This window comes from Dasypus novemcinctus, chromosome 12, assembly GCF_030445035.2.
Source record: "Dasypus novemcinctus isolate mDasNov1 chromosome 12, mDasNov1.1.hap2, whole genome shotgun sequence".
NCBI lineage: Eukaryota > Metazoa > Chordata > Mammalia > Cingulata > Dasypodidae > Dasypus > Dasypus novemcinctus.
In genome coordinates this window covers 36,851,828-36,873,543 of record NC_080684.1, presented here as the reverse complement: position 1 = coordinate 36,873,543, position 21,716 = coordinate 36,851,828, and the positions used below count along the sequence as shown (strand labels likewise).

At 42.6% G+C, this 21,716-nt stretch overlaps 1 protein-coding gene across 3 annotated transcripts; it reads left to right on the top strand.

Moving 5' to 3' along the window:
- Positions 1-117: 117 nt before the first annotated feature.
- On the top strand, positions 118-19,753 carry TMBIM6 (transmembrane BAX inhibitor motif containing 6). 3 transcript variants are annotated; one of them, XM_071218911.1, is made up of 10 exons: positions 118-231; positions 10,648-10,735; positions 11,127-11,235; positions 13,180-13,300; positions 14,622-14,670; positions 14,775-14,872; positions 15,103-15,182; positions 15,675-15,775; positions 16,601-16,676; positions 17,773-19,753. In XM_071218911.1, exons 2-10 carry the CDS (start codon positions 10,680-10,682, stop codon positions 17,794-17,796), a joined length of 714 nt encoding a protein of 237 aa, XP_071075012.1. In that variant the 5' UTR covers positions 118-231; positions 10,648-10,679; the 3' UTR covers positions 17,797-19,753. The 3 variants fall into 3 exon arrangements, with proteins under 3 accessions (XP_071075012.1, XP_058164257.1, XP_058164258.1); XM_058308274.2 differs by having other exon boundaries at positions 121-223; XM_058308275.2 differs by lacking the exon at positions 118-231 and adding an exon at positions 433-942.
- The last annotated feature ends 1,963 nt before the right edge of the window (positions 19,754-21,716 follow it).

The following is a 21,716-nucleotide window of genomic DNA, read 5'->3' as shown; positions in this document are numbered from 1 at the left end:
AAAAGCACAAGCTAATGGCTCCGAAATTAGCAGCCGATGTTTATCACATACAGCCAATGGAAAAGCAGAAAGGGGGCCAATGGCCAATGAGAGCTGGGCTTAAGAGGGGCGTGGGGCGGGGCTTCCTCTAGGGGCGGTCGCTGGGTAAAGAGTCTCGAACCGACCCTGGGAGAGTCAGAAGCGTATCCGGTGTCGGAAGAGCTGCGTTGGCTTGAGAAAGGCGGTAAGAAGGCACGTTTGAAGCTAGGACTGAGCAGACTGGGAGTGAGAGAAGGAAAGGCTGCCGTAGTAGATACTGTCTCAGTAAGAATGGGAATAGCCTCTGTTTTCGGACAGACTCCACCCTAGGGGCCCAGGCCCTGTTCGGCGACCGAACTCCGGAAAGCCGGGCGGGGAGGCTAGGGGATTAGTGGCGCGCATGCGCAGCTGTTCGGAGGTGAGGTGGGGCGGGGCGAGTCTGTGGGGTCCTTGGTGGCGTCGAGGCGTCTTATTTCGCGCCGAAGCTCGACGGAGGGCCCCTTCTCCCTGGCTCTCCGCGTTCTTTCTCCCTTTCCTTTCTACCAAGTGTAGACGCCGCGGCCCCTTGACCCAGCCCCGACCTCTTGAATTCAGGCTATTTCCCGCCGCCTCCTTCCGAGTCGAATGAAAGCGAAACCTCACGAGCTTCCCGTCCCCACCCAACCGATCGCTGCTTGGCTGCGGGTCCCCTAGTCCGGCCTCCTCCGGGGGAGCGCCCGGGGCCGAGGCTCCGAAGGGCCTGGCCCGGCAGGCTGCCCTGTCACTGCGGGGCGGGTGATGTCACACTCGTCTGTGACACGCGAAGCTCCTCAGTTACTTGGAAGCCAGCAGCAGAGGCGTGTGGTGAGAAGAGGCCGGGGCTTGGCCGGGCTTCCCTGCGCCTCGGGGCAGCCCGGTCCGGTCTGATTGGTTACCTTTGGACAGGTGAGGCGGCCCTGCTGGGTCCTGAGCCTTGTGGGCGTCTTAATCAAAGGCTGCTCCGGAAAGGCGTCTTTGAGCGGTGTTGTTTTGTTTCGTTTGTTCCCTTGGATCTACTTGCTGGGGCTGTGGTAATAAGTAGGTTTTGGTATTCTTGGATATTTACACTTCAGCCTTTCATTGACCAAACAACAACAAAACCCCTCTGAACTTGTTCCAGCAATGGTTAATTTGTGAATATTTAACTCGGTAGAAGAGCTGACTGCCTGAAACAGACATGAATTTTAAGGTTAAAGGTTAATGGCTTTTCTAGTTACTTATTGATATTTATTTCTAGTTCTTTCTTTCAGTTGTGTGTGTAGTTCTAGAATTTAGTTCAAGAAATGTTACCCGAGTTGCATAACCACATGCTTCTGGAAACACTTTTATGTAATCATTATATTTACTCTGTTTGGTGTTTTCCTTATTCCTCTTTGTCTCATATTTTTTTGTTCTGGTTTTAAGAATATGTTGATATTTAGAGTCTGTTTGCCGTTTTCCTCCAGTGGGGACATCATGGATTAATCCTTCAGAAATGCAGTCTGTAATTTGGATCCAGAGTTTCCTTCTTCCATTATTCATCTTGTTGTGGAACATTGCTCAGTACTTTCTTTCTTCCTTTCGTCCCGCATTGTCGAACTGAAACCTTACTCTCCTAAAGATAGGGAAGGTAAAAATAATCCAGATAATTAGCATTTTCTTTTTTTTCCTTCCGATTATGGACATAGTTCATTCTCATTGCCGAACTATTGAAAAATACAGAGAAGTGTCCTATGAATCAGCATATGTTACATTACCTTTTTTTTTTTAGATTTTTCTTGACCTGTGGCTGCGATTGCATTAATGAAAATTTACTTTCCTATTGTAGGATGGGGGAGTAGAAAGAGCACTGGATTTTAAATGTCAGAAGACCCCGAATTGGGTCCTGGCTCTGCTGTGTAACTTTCTGATGTTGATTAAATCAATAATTACTATTATCTAGCACTTTGTAACTGTGTCCCACAGATTTTATTTACATCTACTGAGCTAGGGAGCTTTGTAGAGCAGGTATGAATTATCATCCTTGTTTAACAACTAAAGAAGCTGAGATGGCCCTGAGTTTCCCAGGGTTATATGGTTGAAAATGGCAGGACTGTGACTCTAAATCCAGTGCTGTTGCCGCTATTATGCTACCTTTTTTGAATAATTATTTAAAGTAGGATTAATCATTCTTGCCTTTTCCTCATGGGTTGATATATGTTAAAGAACTTTGGAAGTCCTAAGATTTTACATAAATGTAGTCAGTGTTATTGTAGTAGGTACTACTGCTGGCCTAAAGAGTTTCACTTTATTTCATAAACTACTTGAATATTTTCTGGGGAAACCACTGAATAGCAGTGAAATGGACTGGTAGCAGTAGGAAATAAAGGGATATAAAATAGAGTTTTCATATGATTTTTGTTAGTGTGACTTTTAAAAAATTCCCATTTTTAACTAAGATCCTGGTGCTCTACTTTCTAAATTTTCCTTTGCTGTGTTTACTTGACTGTAGACTCTGGTAGAAGTGTCTGTTTTATCCCTCCCACCCCCAAGTTTCATGGAGCCCTTTGTAGTTTTTATACACATTTTTTGTTTTCCAGAGACAGTGTTTGAAGACCAAGGAGAGAAGGGACATAGGTTTGGCTTGTAGGACCACCTGAATAACCCCTGGAGATAGGCTCTGCTCTGAGCTGGCTCGGGAATGTTGATTTGAGATTGCTGCACTCTAAACCTGATAATGAGGTCTAGATTTGCTCTCAATTTTCTTGGTTGTGCTTAAGTCTGGGGGATATTGAGCTGAATCAGAGGTAAATCCTACTCTCTAGGTGTCCACAACCTAATGTGTAAGAGCTTCCTGCACAATTAACTGAAATTCAAAACTCTTGAAAAAAGGTTCAGTTGAGTGTGCTGTTTGTCCTTATCTGTGACTGCTGATCATTTAGGCCAAATACCGTGTTGGAAGGGCTTGCTGGTTTATACTTGAAGTTTAAGTATTTAAGAAATTGGGACCTTCTTATGATTCTGTGTCAAACAATTGTGCTTATGGAGAGGGAAATTTGATAGTGTCAAGGTTTGGTACAAAAGATAATTTGTTGAAGGCAGTATCTACTCAATGGTATTCCATCTCCAGTTAGCCAATTTGTTTTTGAGGTCATCCGGTAGAGAGGATTCAGTGTTAGCAAATTCAGGGATATTAGTTCAAGTTAAAGAGGAGTCTGGAACATTTGTCATGCATCGGATTTGGGATCATCATAGCCCAGTCTGTTTCCCAGAAATGGAATTCTTTGGATTGTCCTGAAACTGAGCTGACGACCCACCTTCTGGGAGTGGCAATGAAAGCATAAAGCTAATGACCGTTTACTTCTCTACTGTATCAGATATCACTTAGTGGCTATTACGCTGTCTCAGAATGTATCGTGGCCCTTTGGGACAGGAGGTACAGTATAAATGTGCCAGAAGAGAGGCATGTTGTTTAAACAAAAATAATTTTAACCAGTAATAATATTTATCAAGTTCCTTTATTTATTTCTCTCCCCTTTCTCCCCCCACCCGGGTTGTCTGTTCTCTGTTTCTATTTGCTGCGTCATCTTTGTCTGCTTCTGTTGTTGTCAGTGGCACAGGAATCTCTGTTTCTTTTTGTTGCGTCATCTTGTGTCAGCTCTCCGTGTGTACGGCGCCATTCCTGGGCAGGCTGTACTTTCTTTCGCGCTGGGCAGCTCTCCTTACGGGGCGCACTCCTTGCATATGGGGCTCCCCTACACAGGGGGGACCCCTGCGTGGCAGGGCACTGCGCATGGGCCAGCTCCACACGGGTCAAGGAGGCCTGGGGTTTGAACCGTGGGCCTCCCATGTGGTAGACGGACGCCCTATCCACTGGGCCAAGTCCACCGCCTATCAAGTTCCTTTAAATTCAAGTTTATAATTTTACTTTCATTTAGACAAGTATCAGACCTTCAGGATATATATAGTACTGTGAGTTAATGGTTTAATAAAATTTTTTAAAAAGGAATTTACAGTGCATATGCAAATCAGACCTGAGTTAAATGTCTTCTAAAATTAAACTTTTAAAAGGGCAAATCAGACATTTTCAATGGATTTCACTGAGGACTTGAGGTAATGACAATTTATACCAATAATAATGATAGTTAACTTGTATTGAATTCAGCATACAATTAGAATCTTAACGCTAAAGAACATTTACTGCAAATAATTAAAGGCAAAGAAAGTGAAATTGGAATTGGCCATTAGAAATTCATGACATAACAAGATGAGGGCGGTGGACATGGCCCAGTGGTTAGGGTGTCCGTCTACCACATGGGAGGTCCGCGGTTCAAACCACGGGCCTCCTTGACCCGTGTGGAGCTGGCCCATGCGCAGTGCTGATGCGCAAGGAGTGCCGTGCCACACAGGGGTGTCCCCGCGTAGGGGAGCCCCATGCGCAAGGAGTGCGCCCCGTAAGGAGGGCCGCCCAGTGCGAAAGAAAGTGCAGCCTGCCCAGGAATAGTGCCACACACACGGAGAGATGATGCAGCAAGATGACACAACAAAAAGAAACACAGATTCCCGTGCTGCTGACAACAACAGAAGCGGACAAAGAAGCCGAAGCAAATAGACACAGAGAACAGACAACCGGGGTAGGGGGTGGGAAAGGGGAGAGAAATAAATAAATAAATCTTTAAAATAAAAAAAAAGATAAAATATATATATATATATTTTTTAAGTTTATACTTCAGTCTTTACTACTGTATTTTTAAACATTGCTATTGCAGGTTTTTAAAGAATGTTAATTGTAGCTCTTCTTAAAGCAACGTCTTAGAATATGTTAAGACCTTGAATCTGATTTTTGCTGTGAATTCTTTCTGGCCAAGATATCAAAGCACATATGATCAGTATACACATACCAGCCTAGATTATAAACTTGATGTAGTTAGAGAAGGCTACGCAGATCTAATGAGGGGAGAAAACTTACTGTTTCTGAACAGAGTTCTACGATTTGTTTTTACCTTTGCATCAGTGCATTTTATTTATATTAAAAAGATGCTAGAATGATTCAGTTTTGTATTTTCTAATTCTGTAAGTACCTCTATAGAATTAACCACAGAAAGTACATTTATAAATACTAAAGATGTAACAGTTTTCAAATTTTCTAAATTACTCCAGTATTTTGTTTTTCTATGTATGAAGCACTATTCTACAGACTTTACTTGTATTTTCTCACTTAATCCTCAACCTTCTGAGTTGCGAATATTATATATTCCTAATTTTACAGATGAGGAAACTGGGTAGTTTTTGGTTTTTTTTTTTTGTTTGTTTCTTTTTTTTTGCAGATGAGGAAACTGGCACACAGAGGTTAAGTGCCAGAAACTTGATACATATCACACAGCTAAGGAAATAGTAGCCAGGATTCAAATGGAGCAGACCTTAACCACTGGGCCAGGGACATGGTTTTCCAGAGTCTGAAAACTATTCAATAGGAAAAACTGCTGAAAAATTGCAAATCCCACCTTTCTTTGTTTTCTAATCACATGGGATTTTTTCTTCTCTTTTAATGTCAAGATGGTTGAATTAATCACAGGAATAAAGAACCATATAATTTACAAACTAACTTTTAGATGCGTCAGCAATGTTTCTTTGACTTGCTGGTTTAGTATTGTTAAACTGTGTAGACACTGAGGCAGTCTGTCCTAGCTCCAACATTGATCAGCACTTTGATTTTTCAAAGGAAAGGATTTTTTAAAAATGCATGCCAATACCTGATGGCTCCTTTTTTGCATAGCTTTTGGCCACTGGCACGTTTCATACCCAATGTACTTAATACATGTTTTTGGTTTGTGTTTGTTTTTTTTTTCTTTTAATTGAAGGCTTGGCCCTTGATAATCTTGCATTTAGGGCAAGGGTAAGGGAGGTAACTGAAACAGAACATTAAGGGATTTAATAAGTCTTAAATGTCCATTGGAGGGAAGCAGAATTGGTGCAACTGATAGAGTTTCTGCCTACCACGTGGGAGGTCCCAGGTTCAAACCCAGGGCCTCCTGATCGGTGTGGTGAGCTGGCCCTTGTGCAGTGTTGATGTGCAGAAGGAGTGCTGTGCCATGCAGGGGTGTCCTCCATGTACAGGAAGCCCACACGCAAGGAGTGCGTCCTGTAAGGAGAGCCTACCTGTGTGGGGAAAAAAAGTGCAGCCTGCCCAGGAGTGGAGCCATACACACGGAGAGCTGATGCAGCAAGATGACGCAACAAAAAAGACACAGATTCCCGGTGCCGCTGACAAGAATGTAAGCAGACACGGAAGAACACACAGCGAAAGGACACAGAGCAGATGACAGGAGGGAAACGAGAGAGAAATAAATAAAAACAAATTAAAAAAAAAAGAAGTCCCTTGATAAGAATAGCTGTCTCCCCTTTCCTCTTCCTGCTGTGTCCCCCTACTCCCACCCCTAAAAAGGGAGAACAGATTACAGTAACACTTAACTCAAAATATGCTTGCTTTTTGTTTCTTGTAAAAGCCAGGTATTAAACTCTTAGTTTTTTACTTTGTTTTTGGTTGACTGTGGCAGAGGATACTGGCCCTGGGGAACCACAGAATGGCGACACTTCCAACAGAGCTTTAGCAGTATGGACATGAAACAGCCAGGATGAATTTGGGCGTTTTTTTTTTAAAAGATTGATTGATTGATTTACAATCCCCCCCCCCCCCCCCCCCCCCGTCTCTCCCCGTCTGCTTTTTGTGCCCATTTGCTGTGTGCTCTTCTGTGTCTGCTTGTGTTCTAATTAGGCAGCTCCGGGAACTGATCCTGGGACTTTCCAGAGTGGGAGACACTGGACCGTTCTCTTGCACCACCTCAGCTCCCTCATCTGCTATGTCTCTTATCATCTCTCCTTTGTGTGTCTCTTTGTTGCGTCATCTTGCTGCACCACCTCTCTGTGTGGGCCAGCTCACCACACAGGCCAGCTGCCTTCACCAGGAGACCCTGGGCATCAAACCCTGGACCTTCTATATGGTAGACAGGAGCCCAATTGCTTGAGCCATATCTGCTTCCCAATTTGGGCATTTTTGTTCTAAGGATGAAGAGAAAATGAGACTCTGAACCAAATTAGAAGAATTTGGTGATAATTAACACCAAAATATTTACCGCTCATTTACAAATGCTATGTAGGCAAATTTCCCAGGACTCTGGGAGGCACTATCCACCTCGTATGTAATATTACTCCCCCCTGCTCTCCCCCCCACCCCCATTTTAGTTATTTGTGGAACTGGGTACTGGTACTAGGTAGGGTCCAGGGTGATGCCATTGTGCTGGTATTAATTTTGTAATTGTTTTATGTATATTTGGAAGACTATATTGAAGAAATGTTGAACTATTTGTAAATGTACTTTTTTTTTTTTTAACTGTGGACCCTTTCTGGAATGTTACTTGGTTAATGGTTTTGAACAGTTAAAGCTCTGTTGAGAGCTGGCTGTTAAAACACTTTTGGTATGGGAGCTGCTGATATTGAGTTATAAATGCAGCTTAACCTTGTTCAACTGAGTTTGCATAGTGGTCTCTTTTCTGTACACCTTCTGAGCACAGCTATTTTTGAGGCTAAGACAGAAACCTCTGATAAGTTTATCCATCTGCCAAACTTCTAAGAACAGTTTTATCTCATTACATATCTGTCTGTTTGGAAAAGATTTAGAGTAAACTGTCATATTTCCTGATTCTAAGATCCACTGTGCTCCCCCCCTTCCCATTTTAACTGCTGAAATAAATGTCTTACTATGTTAAATGTGTTTTTCCATTCTCTCTCTCTCTTTTTTTTTAAAGATTTATTTCTGCCCCCTTCATCCATTGTCTGCTCTCTGTGTCCATTCCCTGTATGTTCTTCTCTGTCTGCTTATATTCTCATTAGGCAGCTCCAGGAGCTGATCCTGGGACCTTTCCAGAGTGGTTGAGAGGCGATTATACTTGCACCACCTCAGCTCCCTGGTCTGCTGTGTCTCTTATTATCTCTCCTGTGTCTCTTTTTGTTGAGTCATCTTGCTGCATCAGCTCTTTGCGTGGTCCAGCACTCCTGCACAGGGCAGCACTCTGTGGGCCAGCTCGCTACACGGGCCAGCTTGCCTTTGCGCTTCACTTGGAGGTCCTGGGTATCGAACCTTGGACCTCCTATATGGTAGACAGGAGCCCAGTTGCTTGAGCCACATCTGCTTCCTTTTTTTCTTTTTTTCCTCCATAAAATTTGGAATAAGTAGTGATGTTGCAAAACTGAAGTTTTCATTTCATTTTATTATTTATATTTTAATCTACAAGCAACAGCTAAATCAGGGAGAAACTCCTGTTTGACATCCTTCCTCTCTCTCCCCCCAACACACACACAGAGAACCTTTGATGATTTTGATTTGTCCATCATTTGTCAGAGGGTCCCGGAAAGAGGCAGTCAGCACCCCTTGGGAAAGGTCAAAAAGCAAAACTGAGAAAGAGAGTTTCTACCATTCTCTCCTCCCACAGTTTCCACTGAGCAGGGTCTGGTTACATGAGTGTTGCCTGTTTCTGACTAACAATCCCCTGGGTATCCGAGAATTTACCTGTCTTCGTTGACTTACCCTCTAACCCCCCTTCTTTTTAAACTCTTGAAATTGGAAGCAAGAGATAATTTACTGTTGCTGTTGTGAATACTAAGAACTTGACTCTGAAGGTTGCTTCAGTGTTATTGCAACTTCTGTCTAGGGATGTCATTAGGGGTGTTAATGGAAGCCTTAAACAAAGACACTTTCCACATGCTGGATTCTGCCATCCTGTAAGTGTGCTCCCTAGAGGACAAATTCATCGTGGTTATGGAAGGCTGTGGTTGGCTCTGTAAGAGCCTGCAATAATTGCACCATCTAGATCAAGAGGGCCCAGAGTCCTGTGACTTAGAGGTGAGAGCAACAGCTTTAGTAGATTCTGCAGCTTCTCACCGTGTCCGTCCTTGAGAAAAGGAACTAGCAAAAGTGTCAGGTGAGTAGAGATATTGGGGAGAGAAGGAAAAGTAAAATCTGAGAAGCCACCCCTCTTGATAGTGTCAGTGTGGAAGAGAGCCTCAGAAAACAAAGGGTAGTGACGTTTGGAAACTGTAAGAGTAGCATCTTTCCACTTGCCCAGGATTCCTCAGGAAATCGCTTTGGGGATTTTAACTTTTGTTCCCTGGATTAATTTGCTGAATATCAGCCTAGATTAGGAGTTCTTAACAAGGGGTCTGTGAGCATGAATTGAAAAGTGAAAAAAAAACAAACATTCTTGTGGGGACATGTTGGTGTGGGTGTGGTATATTTATTAAATAATACAGAGTGTAGTGTGGACTTAGTAAGGGGTCCATGGTTTTCACCTGACTGGCAGAGGGGTCCATGGAACAAAAATGGTTAAGAACCCCTCGCCTAGATGCTGGTTAGAATGGGTGTGAGTAATTGGCCTTTTAAACATGGTACAGTTCTGTTTGAACTCCTGCCTCCATTCGGGTGTTCTGAAATGGCTGAGCACTATAGTTCTAATAAGAATTTGGATACTTTCTGCTTAGGGAAGCCCTTGATTAGATTTTTAGTTCTATTGAACATGTTTATTGAGCGTTGCATAGGAGATAGGAGAAAAGCAAAATTTAGGAACTCTTTATGGTATTGATGTAACTTAGATATAGTTTGGTTTAAAAATGCCCTTAAAGCTCCTTTCTGACATATTGGGGCAGTTGGCAAAATCTGAATAAGGTCTGTAGATTAGTTAATAAATAGTGTTGTATTTAGATTAATTTCCTGATTTTGATTACTATTTTCAGTTTTTACCCACTGAAGTAGTTAGGGGTAAAGAGGCATTGTGTCTGAGGCATTGTGTCTGCATGGTTAGGAAAAGAATATTTTTAATCTTTGTGTTTCATTTTATATACTGCTGAATAAAGGATAAGCAAATGTGTTGAAATATTAACATTAAGAAATCTGGGTGAAGAGTATACAGGAATTCTTTGTACTATTGCAACTTTTCTATAGGAAGGATGCTGAAATTAATGCCAAAAAGTTTTTTAAAAAGATCCTTTCTGCATAAATACCTTTGTCACTGAGGTATATATAGGCGCCTACCTCTTTTTTAAATTAGGAATCCCTTTCATTTCAACTCTAAAATACATTAGGTAGAAAGTTTCTGCATGTGTTTATTTAAAATGCAAGCCCTGGTGCCAGAGACCCAGCTTTATAGTTTTATTTTTTTATATTTGAGTTCTCTGGCTTTCCTGAGGGAATTCTCTAGCATCTGAAAACATGATGACATAAAATTGCTTTATGTTCCAGTGACTGAGTCTCTTTAATTTAACTAGGTGGCTTGTTGAGAATTTCTTTAAGAAACAGTATTTTAAAGTGGCAAATTACCTTCTGAAAGAATAGAAATCAGATGAAATGATAGTAACTTAATAGTTTTAGGGAGAAGAAAATGGGTTCATTTCCTCTCTCCCCTTTAAAGTGGTTGATTATGATTGCAAATGTATTCTGTAAGGAAATAGAAATGAAAATGGTTGTGTTAGGGCAGTAGGATTTTGGGATAACTGTTTTCCTTTTTTTTTAAGTCAGGTATTATTAGTAACTTTGTTACTCGTTTTATGTTGTATGCCACAATATCTTTAGAATAACTTCTCTTTCTTTTCTTGATTTTCTAGAGTGGAGGCTGTCTCCCACAGGCTCTGGCACCATGAACGTATTTGATCGGAAGATCAACTTTGATGCGCTCTTTAAATTTTCCCACATGTAAGTGTTTTCATCTTGACTGAGATTTCTTATTTCCTAGTTTATTAACTTTTGTAGTATTAAGCTAACAAATTAGCTTTTCAGAATCCAGGGTAGCTGATAAAAGGTATCCACATTCTTAGGGCTGCTGTGTAGTCATTGGAAAGTCACTTAATTATTTGGATACTGATTATTCATAATTTGAGGCTTTTGGCTCTTTCTCAATATTTAAGATTCTCTGCTAACCTGTTTTCAAAACATTTAAAAATTATATGTTCTTTCCAAAATATATCAAACTATTTGCAATATAACTTTCCATATTCCCCAGGAAGGAGAGGAGAGGGGAAATCATTCTTAACTTATAGATGAGATTGGTCCTGGAGTGATGGTTGTTATTCATATTCTTTCCTAGAACCCCCTCGACGCAGCAGCACCTGAAGAAGGTCTATGCCAGTTTTGCACTTTGTATGTTTGTGGCAGCTGCAGGGGCCTATGTCCATGTGGTCACTCATTTCATTCAGGTAAAAGCAGTCTTCTCTTCTGGTTGCTCTGGCACAAACTGTATTAGGAGGAAACCAGCTCAGCAGGGTGGCTCAAGTGCTCCTGCTTAATCCTTATCAGTGGTTTGAGATCTGAACTCAGCCATCCATTAAATCATGACATGTAAAGCCATTTAAATTTTCTGGCAACTCTGCCCCTTTAGATACTGAAAACAGAATATTTTAACCTGACATTGGTTTAGTATACTAATCTACAAGACAGTTCCCCTCCCCAGGCCACCCCTGAAGTGGTATGACTTGCATCCTAGGATTCTTGAGCACAGTAGCCCTTTTATTAGGCTATACTTCCTTTTTTCTGCCTGAACGACTAGGGAATACTTGGATACAAAGCATTGATTGTTTGATTACCTATCAGGCGAGGCAGGGTTTGGGACTCTAAGGATTGACCCGTTTTATTATCTCATACACTGTTATCCGCGTAGTTGGGTGAAGACTTGAACAACTCATTTTCTTACTTTGAAGTAGATTTTGGGTTAGGCCAGCAGGAATAGAAGGGATATTTGGGGAATAACCAAAAAGGTTTGAGTTCCCACTAATCAAGCCTTGTCCTTTTAGAGTAAATATAGCCATGTGCCTGTGTTGACATTTGCCACTGCTGAGGGTAACTATGTGCAGGCATCTCCTCATGGAGTTGTGTGAAAAGTTACTGTAGACACAAAAGGATAGGACTTTGATCTCTTAAGTTTAGGGACCAAAACATATTCCAGGGGAAGTGGATGTGGCGCAAGGAGTTAATTGCCTGTCCACAGGTCCTGGGTTTGATTCCTGGTGCCTCCTAAAAACAAAAACAATAAGCAAAACACTCAATAGAACCAACTCAGGGAAGCTGATGTGGTTCTGTGGTTGAGCACCAGCTTCCCACATATGAGGTCCCAGATTCAATCCCTAGCCCCAGGTACCTCAAAAAATGAAAACAAAGGGAAATGGCTGGGGCTCAAGCAGTTGGGCTCCCACCCACCATATAGGAGGTCCAGGGTTCGATTCCCAGGACCTCCTGGTGAAAGCAAGCTGGCCCTAGTGGTGAGCTGGCCCACATGGAGAGCTGGTACAGCAAGATGACATAACAACAGACACAGAGGAAAGACAATAAGAAACATAGCAGAACAGGAAGCTGAGGTGGTGTAAGAGAATGATCACCTCTCTCCCACTCCGGGAGGTCCCAGGATCTGTTGCCAGAGCTGCCTAATGAGAATACAGAAGAACACACAGTGATTGGGCATGAGGAGCAGACAAGGGGAGAAACAAAATTTTTTAAAAACCATATTCCACCTTTAGGAAAGGTGGTCCTTTTTGTTTCTGGTTGTGGTTTTTAAAAAATAATGTAGGAAAATAACCTTAAAAGGAAGGAAAGAACTTCAGCATCTATATCCCATCTGTCTGTGGTGATTTCTTTTTCTAATGCCATAGCAATTCCCACTTGTTTTTTTCCTACTACAAAATTAATGCATATACATTATCAAAAATTGGGAAAACAGACAAGCAATAAGAAGTATTGAAAGTCTCCATTATCCCATCACCTAAAAGTGATTACTGTTAATATTTTGGGCTTACCTTTTCAGCCTTTTCTTGTGTGTGTGTGTTAAGTGATCAAAAGGGTTTAATTTCTGCTTGTTCTGCAGATTGGAATGTACTTCAGGCACTCTCACGTTGGTTCCTCTCTGCTCGTTTCTTTTCATATTTGACTTGGTTGGTTGGATCCTAGCATTTGAGGCTTCAGCATCCACCGTGGTCTTCATGCTGTCCCTCGAGGCCTTCTCAGTCCCCCTGCTGAGAAAGCATTGCCTTCTCCAGTGCCTCCACATTAAAGGCAGATGTTAGGAAGTTGAGTATTTGAATACAGTAAGGTCTCCTACAAAATAAACTTGATACTTTTAAGTATTTAATTATTGACTTTGGTTCTGACAGGCTGGCCTGCTGTCTGCCCTGGGCTCCCTGGGGTTGATGATTTGGCTGATGACAACACCCCATAGCCGTGAAACTGAGCAGAAAAGACTAGGACTTCTTGCTGGCTTTGCCTTCCTTACAGGTATGTTAAGGGCTTGGTCTAATTTTGAAGAGGGAAACTAGTTTTAGTATCTCTTTAGACTATGACCTGAAATTTGTATTTTTTCTGATTCGCCCCAGTGTCGGCACATTTTGTCTCATCCAGTCATACAGTTCCTTCAGAAGACTTCAGACCTCTTTTTGTGGCATTTTCTCTGAAATGTCCTACTCCACTGTGATCTCTCCTTTTTGGGTTTCTTCTAACACTGTACTATCCAGTCTTGCATTTGAGTATATTTTGCCTTGTATTACTTTCTTATTTCATCTAGGTCATCTTGCTTTCCCATCCAGAGGGGGTGAGCTCTTTGTGACCAGAGACTGTAACTTCTATTTTGTGTCCAAAAATAGGCATTGCATATGTGAATGAATGAGGTTCAAGAACTTAGGTGGCCTAACTTGTTAATGGTAGATGTGAGACTTAAACTAGACCTGAGAATCTGGCTTAGTTGGGCCCACACTGACAGTTAATCACGGGAGCATCTGTTCCTGTGATATATTATACAAGGCACTTTGCTGATTCTCAAGAAAAGAATTAAAAGTGCAGCCCTTCTAGAATTATTATTAAGGGAAATCGGACTCATGCTACATAATAAAAATACTTGCCAAACAATATTTGAGTTAGTACCACTTATTCTGAGTGACACTGTAATCTGTACAGCATTGAAGATATTGTAGAAAGGAAGGAGTTTAGGGATTAAAATTTTTGGATCAGGGAAGGCTAGTTTTGGAGGCATAAAGGGGTGGGATTATCAGAAGGAGAGACACGAGTAGCCAGAGTGGAGGAAATATTGGCGCTAGAGCAGGTTGTTCCTGTGCCCTCCAGTTGGCAGGTGCCCACCTGCAGCACCAATCTGGCCCTTTTTTGCCACAAAGGGAATCAGTCCTGCATGACTGCAGGGTTGCTAGCCATGAGCCTCTGCTTTGCTCCATATCCATTTCTTCTGTTCTCTTCCCTGACCTTGCCCACAGTACAGTCTCACATCACACCTCTTCAATTTGGCAGCTTTTACACTTTAGCTTATAAATTTACAAATGTCAAACATGTCTGCTTCATTTTTGTCTAATCTCTATTCCTCCTGAGGTCATCCATGATTTTTAGCTTACAGGACAGTTTACAGCTGTATCTATAAAGAAACTGTAAACAGTTAAGAGGAAAGAGTGATTTAATTACTTTAGTCATATTTTGCTTGTTTTTTTTTTTTTAGGCCTTTGATCATGCTTGTGCTATTAATGATCAGATTTTGGACAAGGGATCTCTTTAAAAGTTGATGGTAATGTCGTGTTCTGGGTTTTTTATTTTCTAGGAATTGGCCTGGGCCCTGCCCTGGAGTTGTGTATTGCCATCAACCCAAGGTAAGTATTTTAAAGTGATTTATGTCTTTTTACTGTTAATGAATATAACTTTATGTATAGGCTATATCTGTCGCCCTTATTCTAATGGTCTTTTTCTTTACCAGTATCCTTCCCACTGCCTTCATGGGAACAGCAATGATCTTTACTTGCTTCACCCTGAGTGCACTCTATGCCAGGCGTCGTAGCTACCTCTTCCTGGGAGGTAAGTGTGAGCTAGAAAGTAGGGCAGAGGTTTCTGCTCTAGCCAGAATTCTCACTAGGACTCTTTCCCCACCTCCCAAAATTGGGTTAAAATTGCATGCTGCCGTTTTTTTGTTTGTTTGTTTGTTTGTTTGTTTTTTAGAAAAAGGAATGTCCTTGATAGAATTGCCTGCCTCCTTTTTGGCATTTCTCAAGACAGTTTTTTCTGGGTTTTTTTGCCATCTTTTATAGGTATCTTGATGTCAGCCATGAGCCTAATGCTACTGTCTTCCCTGGGGAATCTTTTCTTTGGATCCATTTGGCTTTTCCAGGTGAGACTTTAAATATAAATTTCTGTCAGCCATTTGGCTCCCACTTTTTTTTCTTCCTTAACTCTAAAGCAAGCTAGACTACGAAGCCTCCAGGGTGCTCGGCTTTGTTGGGCAGTGCTCTTCAAGCCTCTCCACTGACCACCCTTGGATGGAGCCTTCTGCTGTGGGTGCAGATACAGACAGAACAGCAGCTGGGCATGGAGAAGACAGTTTGCTCAGGATCACTAGTCTGTGGCCAGTCCAGCAGAGGCTTTTTAACAAATGGGTGGAAAGCTCTTCTAACTATCATAGTGACTCCTTGTTAAATGGATGAAGCTCTTCTAGTGACTTAAAAAAAAGAAAGAAAGAAAGAAAGAAAATAAGCGTAGAATTGTTATTCAGTTCTCATTAGTGTTAATGTCGATAGGGTAAGCATTTGATGTGCTTTCAAGAAATATGTGTTTTTCTCTTCAACTTCTCCCATATGGTAATCTTATCTCATTCTTTCATTAGGCAAACCTGTATGTGGGACTGGTGGTCATGTGTGGCTTTGTCCTTTTTGATACTCAACTCATTATTGAAAAGGCTGAAAATGGAGATAAGGATTATATCTGGTAAGTGTGTGAACAGGGCTTTAACGAGTATAAAGGTTGAAGGTGGCCATTCCATTCCACTCCATGGCTCTTTTCTAATCTCGGGATGGGGGTGATCCTTTGCCTGACCTATCTTTCTATCCACATTGGTAGGAATAAGAGTGGACTGGGTGGCACTGACTGAACTTAGTTGGCTAAGCGTTGGAGGTATATATTGAGGGATACCGTGGCTTTGGAATTATTCACCAAATAGCATAGGTCTCTTCAATTCCTGAAAACAAGAGGTTTTTCAAAATTGGACTAGTAATACTAATTTTTATATATGTATATATTTTTTTTTTACTAGAGAAGTTACAAAAAAAACACTGAGCTCCCAGATACCACTCTGTTAACATCTTGTACCAGCATGACACATTTGTCACAATTAATCAAAGATCATTTTATAATTGTACTATTACAGTAGTTACTTTTAGCTAGGGGAGAGGAAAGGAGTCTTTTACCTCTTTATACTTATGTATTCTTTGAACCTCCAACAGTGAGAAGATATACATACAATTTTTTAATGCTGTGATCCTCTCCAAGTCTCATATGTAGTTAGTGGTAGATCAGGAGTTTCAGACTTGGGCCACTGCTGAGTCCAAAACTCATGCTCTCTTTCCTCTGCTCTGCCATGGCTTCATTGAGCTGAAAGAATCTCAGACACTGGGGTTTTACTCAGTTAGTAATAGAGTGTTGGAGAGGCTGATTCTAGGGGACAGTGCATGGGATTTAGGTTCTGAACCTTGGTGGGCTTGTAGATAAAGTAGAGTGGAAAGTTGGCTTCATAACCTGGCTTTTATCTTTCAGGCACTGTGTTGATCTCTTCTTGGATTTTGTTACTCTATTCAGAAAACTCATGATGATCCTGGCTATGAATGAGAAGGTTAGTCAGCCCACCATCCACAGATGAGAGGGTGGCTTCTGGGAGCTTGACATCTGTGTATACTTCAGATTTAAAAACTTGCTCACACACTGTCGGGGTCCAGGGGCTTCTGTAAGATAGGCCACTGAATAAGAGGTGTAAACCAGAAGACTTTAGCTGATGGAGAAGAGGGGACAAATGTAAACAACCTTTTTTTTTTTTTTTAAACTAATTCCTGGTATTAATATCAAAAGAAAAAGAGCTTCAGTGCCAGCAGAAAAATTTTTACTATTTGAAGAATTTAAAGGCTGTAAAAATAGTTGTGATGCAAGGAAAGATATTCCAAAGAACATTTTTTAATATTATGTAAAAGTATCGTTTGTAAATAAATTTCAGAAGTAGACCAATTATATCCATTTGTTACTGATCTTTAATTTTCCCCCCAAAGTACCATTCTGTATAGGGTTAGTGAATATCAAATACAGTCTAGTCCAACAGTAGAACAAATGAAGCCATGAGCTCCTCCTTCCAGATCCTTTCGGGAACAACAGGGCAGCGGTGGTGGAATCAGGTGACTAGATGGAATTGGTGGTTCTCTGTCTGGGCTGTGCCACAGTTGCACTGAGTACCAGACAGGTGTCTGACGTGTCTGAAGTTGGCTTATGCTGAGTATTCATGCTCACCTTTGAGGGTAGAGCACATTGCAGGCATAATGGAAAGTGGGTGGTCTTGGCCGCAGTTTGGCCTCTTTTTTTCAGCTCCCACTGTAGCCTGCCAGTCTACAGCCTTCCCTGGTTGGGCACTGAACTGTGGTGGTTGTGAAAGACCAAGAGTACTCAGGCACCCACACGAATACTTACGTACCAGGGGTTGAGGGTAGGGGTGCACTTAACCCTTATTCTCCTTAAGTCTGTTTTACTAACCAGTAACTTCAGGTACTACAAGTGACATCCTGTTAAGGTTCAGTTCTTTCTGAGCTAAGGGAACGTTTCTCGTTCCGTTTTATTGTCCTCTTCCCTTATAGTCCCTAACCAAATGCAGCTGTTGGCTGACTCGAGTTTTAACTTGAATGTCAGATGTCAAAAATTAATCGGATGGTTTTTTTTCCTGTTTTTAGGACAAGAAGAAAGAGAAGAAATGAAATGACCATCTAGCCTTTCCCAATTTGACTTCCTTTCCCTCCACCCCTCATTTCCTCTTTGCACACATTACAGGTGGCGTGTTCTGTGATAATGAAAAGCATCAGAAAAGCTTTTGTACTTTGTGGTTTTCTCTATTTTGAATTTTTTGATCAAAAAACTGATTAGCAGAATATAGTTTGGAGTTTGGCTTCGTATTCCTGGGGTTTGTCTCCATTCCCTTTTCTGTCAGCCCCATCCCTAGCCTCTTCCCTGGCTCAGGCAGCCAGCCCACCATGAGAAATGGGACCAGCAGAGGGAGCAAACGCCAGGAGTCCGCTTTACCAGCTGACCGTCACCACGTGGACTTGAACTTGAATAACCACGCTGCCCTTTCTTCTGCAGCATTGTTTGGTTGTCCTCAGTTCCTGTAGGACTGGGCAGTGTGTTTTCCTTTGGAAAGAAGTTTGCTGGTCCCACTGTTACTCAATCTCATTATATCTGAGCTTCTGTCAACCCCTACCAAGAAAATGAAGAGCCTTTACCGGTGTGGATGCTTTGCTTCCTCTGAGCTCAAGTTGCTGCTTGACTGGCAAACCCATCTATGCCTTGCTATCACAAAAGGAACAAGGTTCTCTTGTGTTCCCTTACCTGACCCTCAGGGAATCTGCCTGCTTTCCCATCCACGGGGGTAGGATTCAGCACGGAGGGAAGACTGCTTCTTCTTAGGTATTTATGAAAAGGCTGGTTATGAATGGCAAGGTATAGCATAGAATTCCTAACTTTTCCCTGCTCTTATTTTTTTCTAAGTGGTTTACCTTACTGAGTGGCCTCTACCATGTGGCTATGATTAAAGGTCTCAAGAGAAAGGTCCCTAGATTAAAGGTCTAGCTAATTGTAACTAACCCTGCCAGGCAAATAGAGAAGGACTTATTTGCTATGGGGGAACAAATTTCTATTAGTAAAGTGGTTCTTTTTTCGGATCAGCAGAATGGGGCTGTGACGACTGGGAGACAGCATTCATAACAGCACTTAGTTGCATTTCTGTCTGTCCCTGTCCGGATCAGGCCAGAGATTTGAGGCAGTAGGTAAATGTTCATTTTACAGATGCACTTTAGTTTTTGGTCTGTTTGTCTTTGTCCAGAAATCTGTAGCCTTTTTCCAGGCAGGTGTCAGGTAACCAAACCCATGAGAGCAGGTTTCATGCAGCTTTGTGGTTACAGGTGTGGATGAACAGTACTGATGAGATGCCAGCTTCCCCATGGTGTACTGCCGTCAGCTGGCACAGGAGGCAGTGACAGGAGCAGTTGTGGCTCTGGCTACTCACGGGGCTTCAGTGTAAGGGGGACCAAGCCGTTGAAAGCTCATTGCCAGTAGGTAGCATTTTTGGCTCCCCCTGATCACAACCAGTGCAGTTTGGAACCATAGGTCCTGGTTCGGTGAATGGACCATGTCACTGTGCCATCCTATGAAACTTTGTTCCCAGGCTGGTATTTTCCCAGAGTGGTGTGTGCCCAGAATGGCTCCGTTCCACGGAGGAAGTCATCCTCTGGTTTAGCTGCTGCTTCCATTCCCTGGCTTGAGAACTTACAAAGGGACTTCCTTCCTGTTAAGCCCCCATTAGCAGCTCTCCATAAATCTGGTAATTCTCTGCCAGGCCTGAGATGCTGAGTTACATCTCCTGAAGCCAAACTCCACCTCTTGTGCTTTTTTGCTTGGGATAAAGGAGTTTTTCTTTAGAAACAGTGCCAAGAATGACAAGATATTAAAAAAGAAAAAAAATACTTTTAAAGAAAATGCCTAACAGGTTTTTAATACAGTAATCACTGTAATTATCACTTTCTTTTCTAGTTTCTTGGTTTTCAGCTCAGGCTGCATTCTCTAACTCATACTGTGAAGACAAAGGTGTTTTTGATTCAGAAATATATGAAATCTACATAGTCTTAATTTGTAAAAAATAAAGAAAATTCCTTAACCTTTCCTGGTGTTCGTGTTAAATTCAAGGGCACAGTTGATCATGGGCTTTGGGGTACAGTCTGACTTGGCAGGGACTGGACTTGCTGGCAGTGAAACAGGTCTTCTCTAGGTGTAAATAGAAAGAAGGACCCCACACAACAAGCTTTCCATTCTGTAGCTCCAGCTCGCCACATAAAATGCGAATTTTCTCAAATACACAGCCAGAGCCTTTTCCCACCTACCCTTGTAGGCTTTTTATCACCTATGATTAGCCTAGTGCTGGGATCATCAGTGAATACAACAGTCCTTATCTTCATAGGGAGAGTTTACAGAAGAGATGATAAGCCAGAGCTTGCCTTAAGATCAGGTTATTCAGTTTGGGCATCTGCTTGCTCTCTGGTTGTCAAATTCCTTGTAGACAGAGACCGTCCCACTGGGACTTAACTGGTTCATCCCGATGTCTCCCAATTGGATTCCCCATATCCCTTCCCTACCACAGCCACTACCTCCCCGACTTGTAAAGTGTTCTTTTAAGCATCTTTTGCCCTTTACTTGTACTGACCAAGGCCAATCTCTTAAGATTTTAAGGTCTTTGTACTGCCTTCTATTCTTGAGGGGCGGGGAGAGAGATTTTGGATGTTTACGATAATGTCAGTCACTGCAAAGTTCTTTACGTGGATTGTTTAATACTCCAGGTAGCCAAAGAAGTAGGTGGTGTATTTACTAGGTATGATCAATAACTTTCAAGTTCACACCAGCAGGTGTCTGAAATCCAGGAATGTAGGCTGAGGGCTAAGGTTAATGCCTGCTGGGCTGCTGTCATCTGTTCTGACCTACATCCTGGCCACAGCTTCACCCAGTACGGAGAGGGAAATGTGAGGAGATTTAAGCAAAATCCTCCCCACCCCCATTATTTGTAGCCAGGGTAGGGAATGAGCACCCATTTAATGCGCCCCTCCTGTTCCCCCCCCCCCCCCCCAGCTGGCCCAGCAGTTACAAGAGAGGACAATAGAAGTATTCACATCTAAGTGTGATCAGGTGGGGGCATCCGTTAGGGCCAGGCAATGTGCTTCCAGGCTGGAGCTGAAGTTGGGCAAGTCAGTTCCTGCTCTCTAGTCCTCTGCTCAGCAGTGGGAGAAAGCTAGACATAGAAATTTTTTTTTTTAGATTTATTTTTTATTTCTCTCCCCTCCCCCCCCCCCGCCCCAAGTTGTCTGCTCTCTGACCATTCGCTGTGTGCTGTTCTGTGACCGCTTCTATCCTTATCAGTGGCACTGGGTATCTGTTTCTTTTTGTTGTGTCATCTTGTGTCAGCTCTCTGTGTGTGGCGCCGTTCCTGAGCAGGCCGCACTTTGTTCGCGCTGGGTGGCTCTCCTTAAAGGGCGCACTCCTTGTGCGTGGGGCTCCCCTATGTGGGGGACGTCCCTGCATGGCAGGGCACTCCTTGCATGTGGCAGCAATGCACGTGGGCCAGCTCACCGCATGGGCCAGGAGACCCTGGCTTTGAACCCTGGACCTTCCATGTGGTAGGTAAACACTCGATCTGTTGAGCCAAATCTGCTTCCCTGTGGTGATGTTTTAAAAATACCTTATTGGTCACTTGCAGGATGCTAAGAAACTGCTTCTGAATATTTGTTAAAGGGAAGAAACAAATTTTTTATTTTCTGTACTATAGGTAATCAAAAAGTAAGTGGGGAAATTGGAACCACTGGGGGCCATGAGCCTCCCCTGCAGGTCTCTGCCCCTCATTTAGTTCTCTCCCACGTTGCAGCAAGGCTGGCATGTGTGGCCGTTGGAATTCCACAGCAGTGTGCCTGGCTTCCAGGGCTGGAACAGAACAGACATTGCAGCACCCTCCTTGGCCCCTCAGATCACTTGCCCTGGGGCAAACCAGCCGCAGGTTCTGAGAACACTCAACAGCCTGGAACTGACAAAATCAGCCACAGAAAACAAATTAGGGAGGTGAATGTGGCTCAAGCGATTGAAC

Coding starts and splice junctions, on each gene's coding strand:
- TMBIM6 (XM_071218911.1), top strand. CDS start 10,680: ATGAACGTATTTGATCGGAAGATCAACTTTGATGCGCTCTTTAAATTT. Junction 10,736..11,126: donor CTCTTTAAATTTTCCCACAT/GTAAGTGTTTTC, acceptor ATTCTTTCCTAG/AACCCCCTCGACGCAGCAGC. Junction 13,301..14,621: donor TGGCTTTGCCTTCCTTACAG/GTATGTTAAGGG, acceptor TTTATTTTCTAG/GAATTGGCCTGGGCCCTGCC.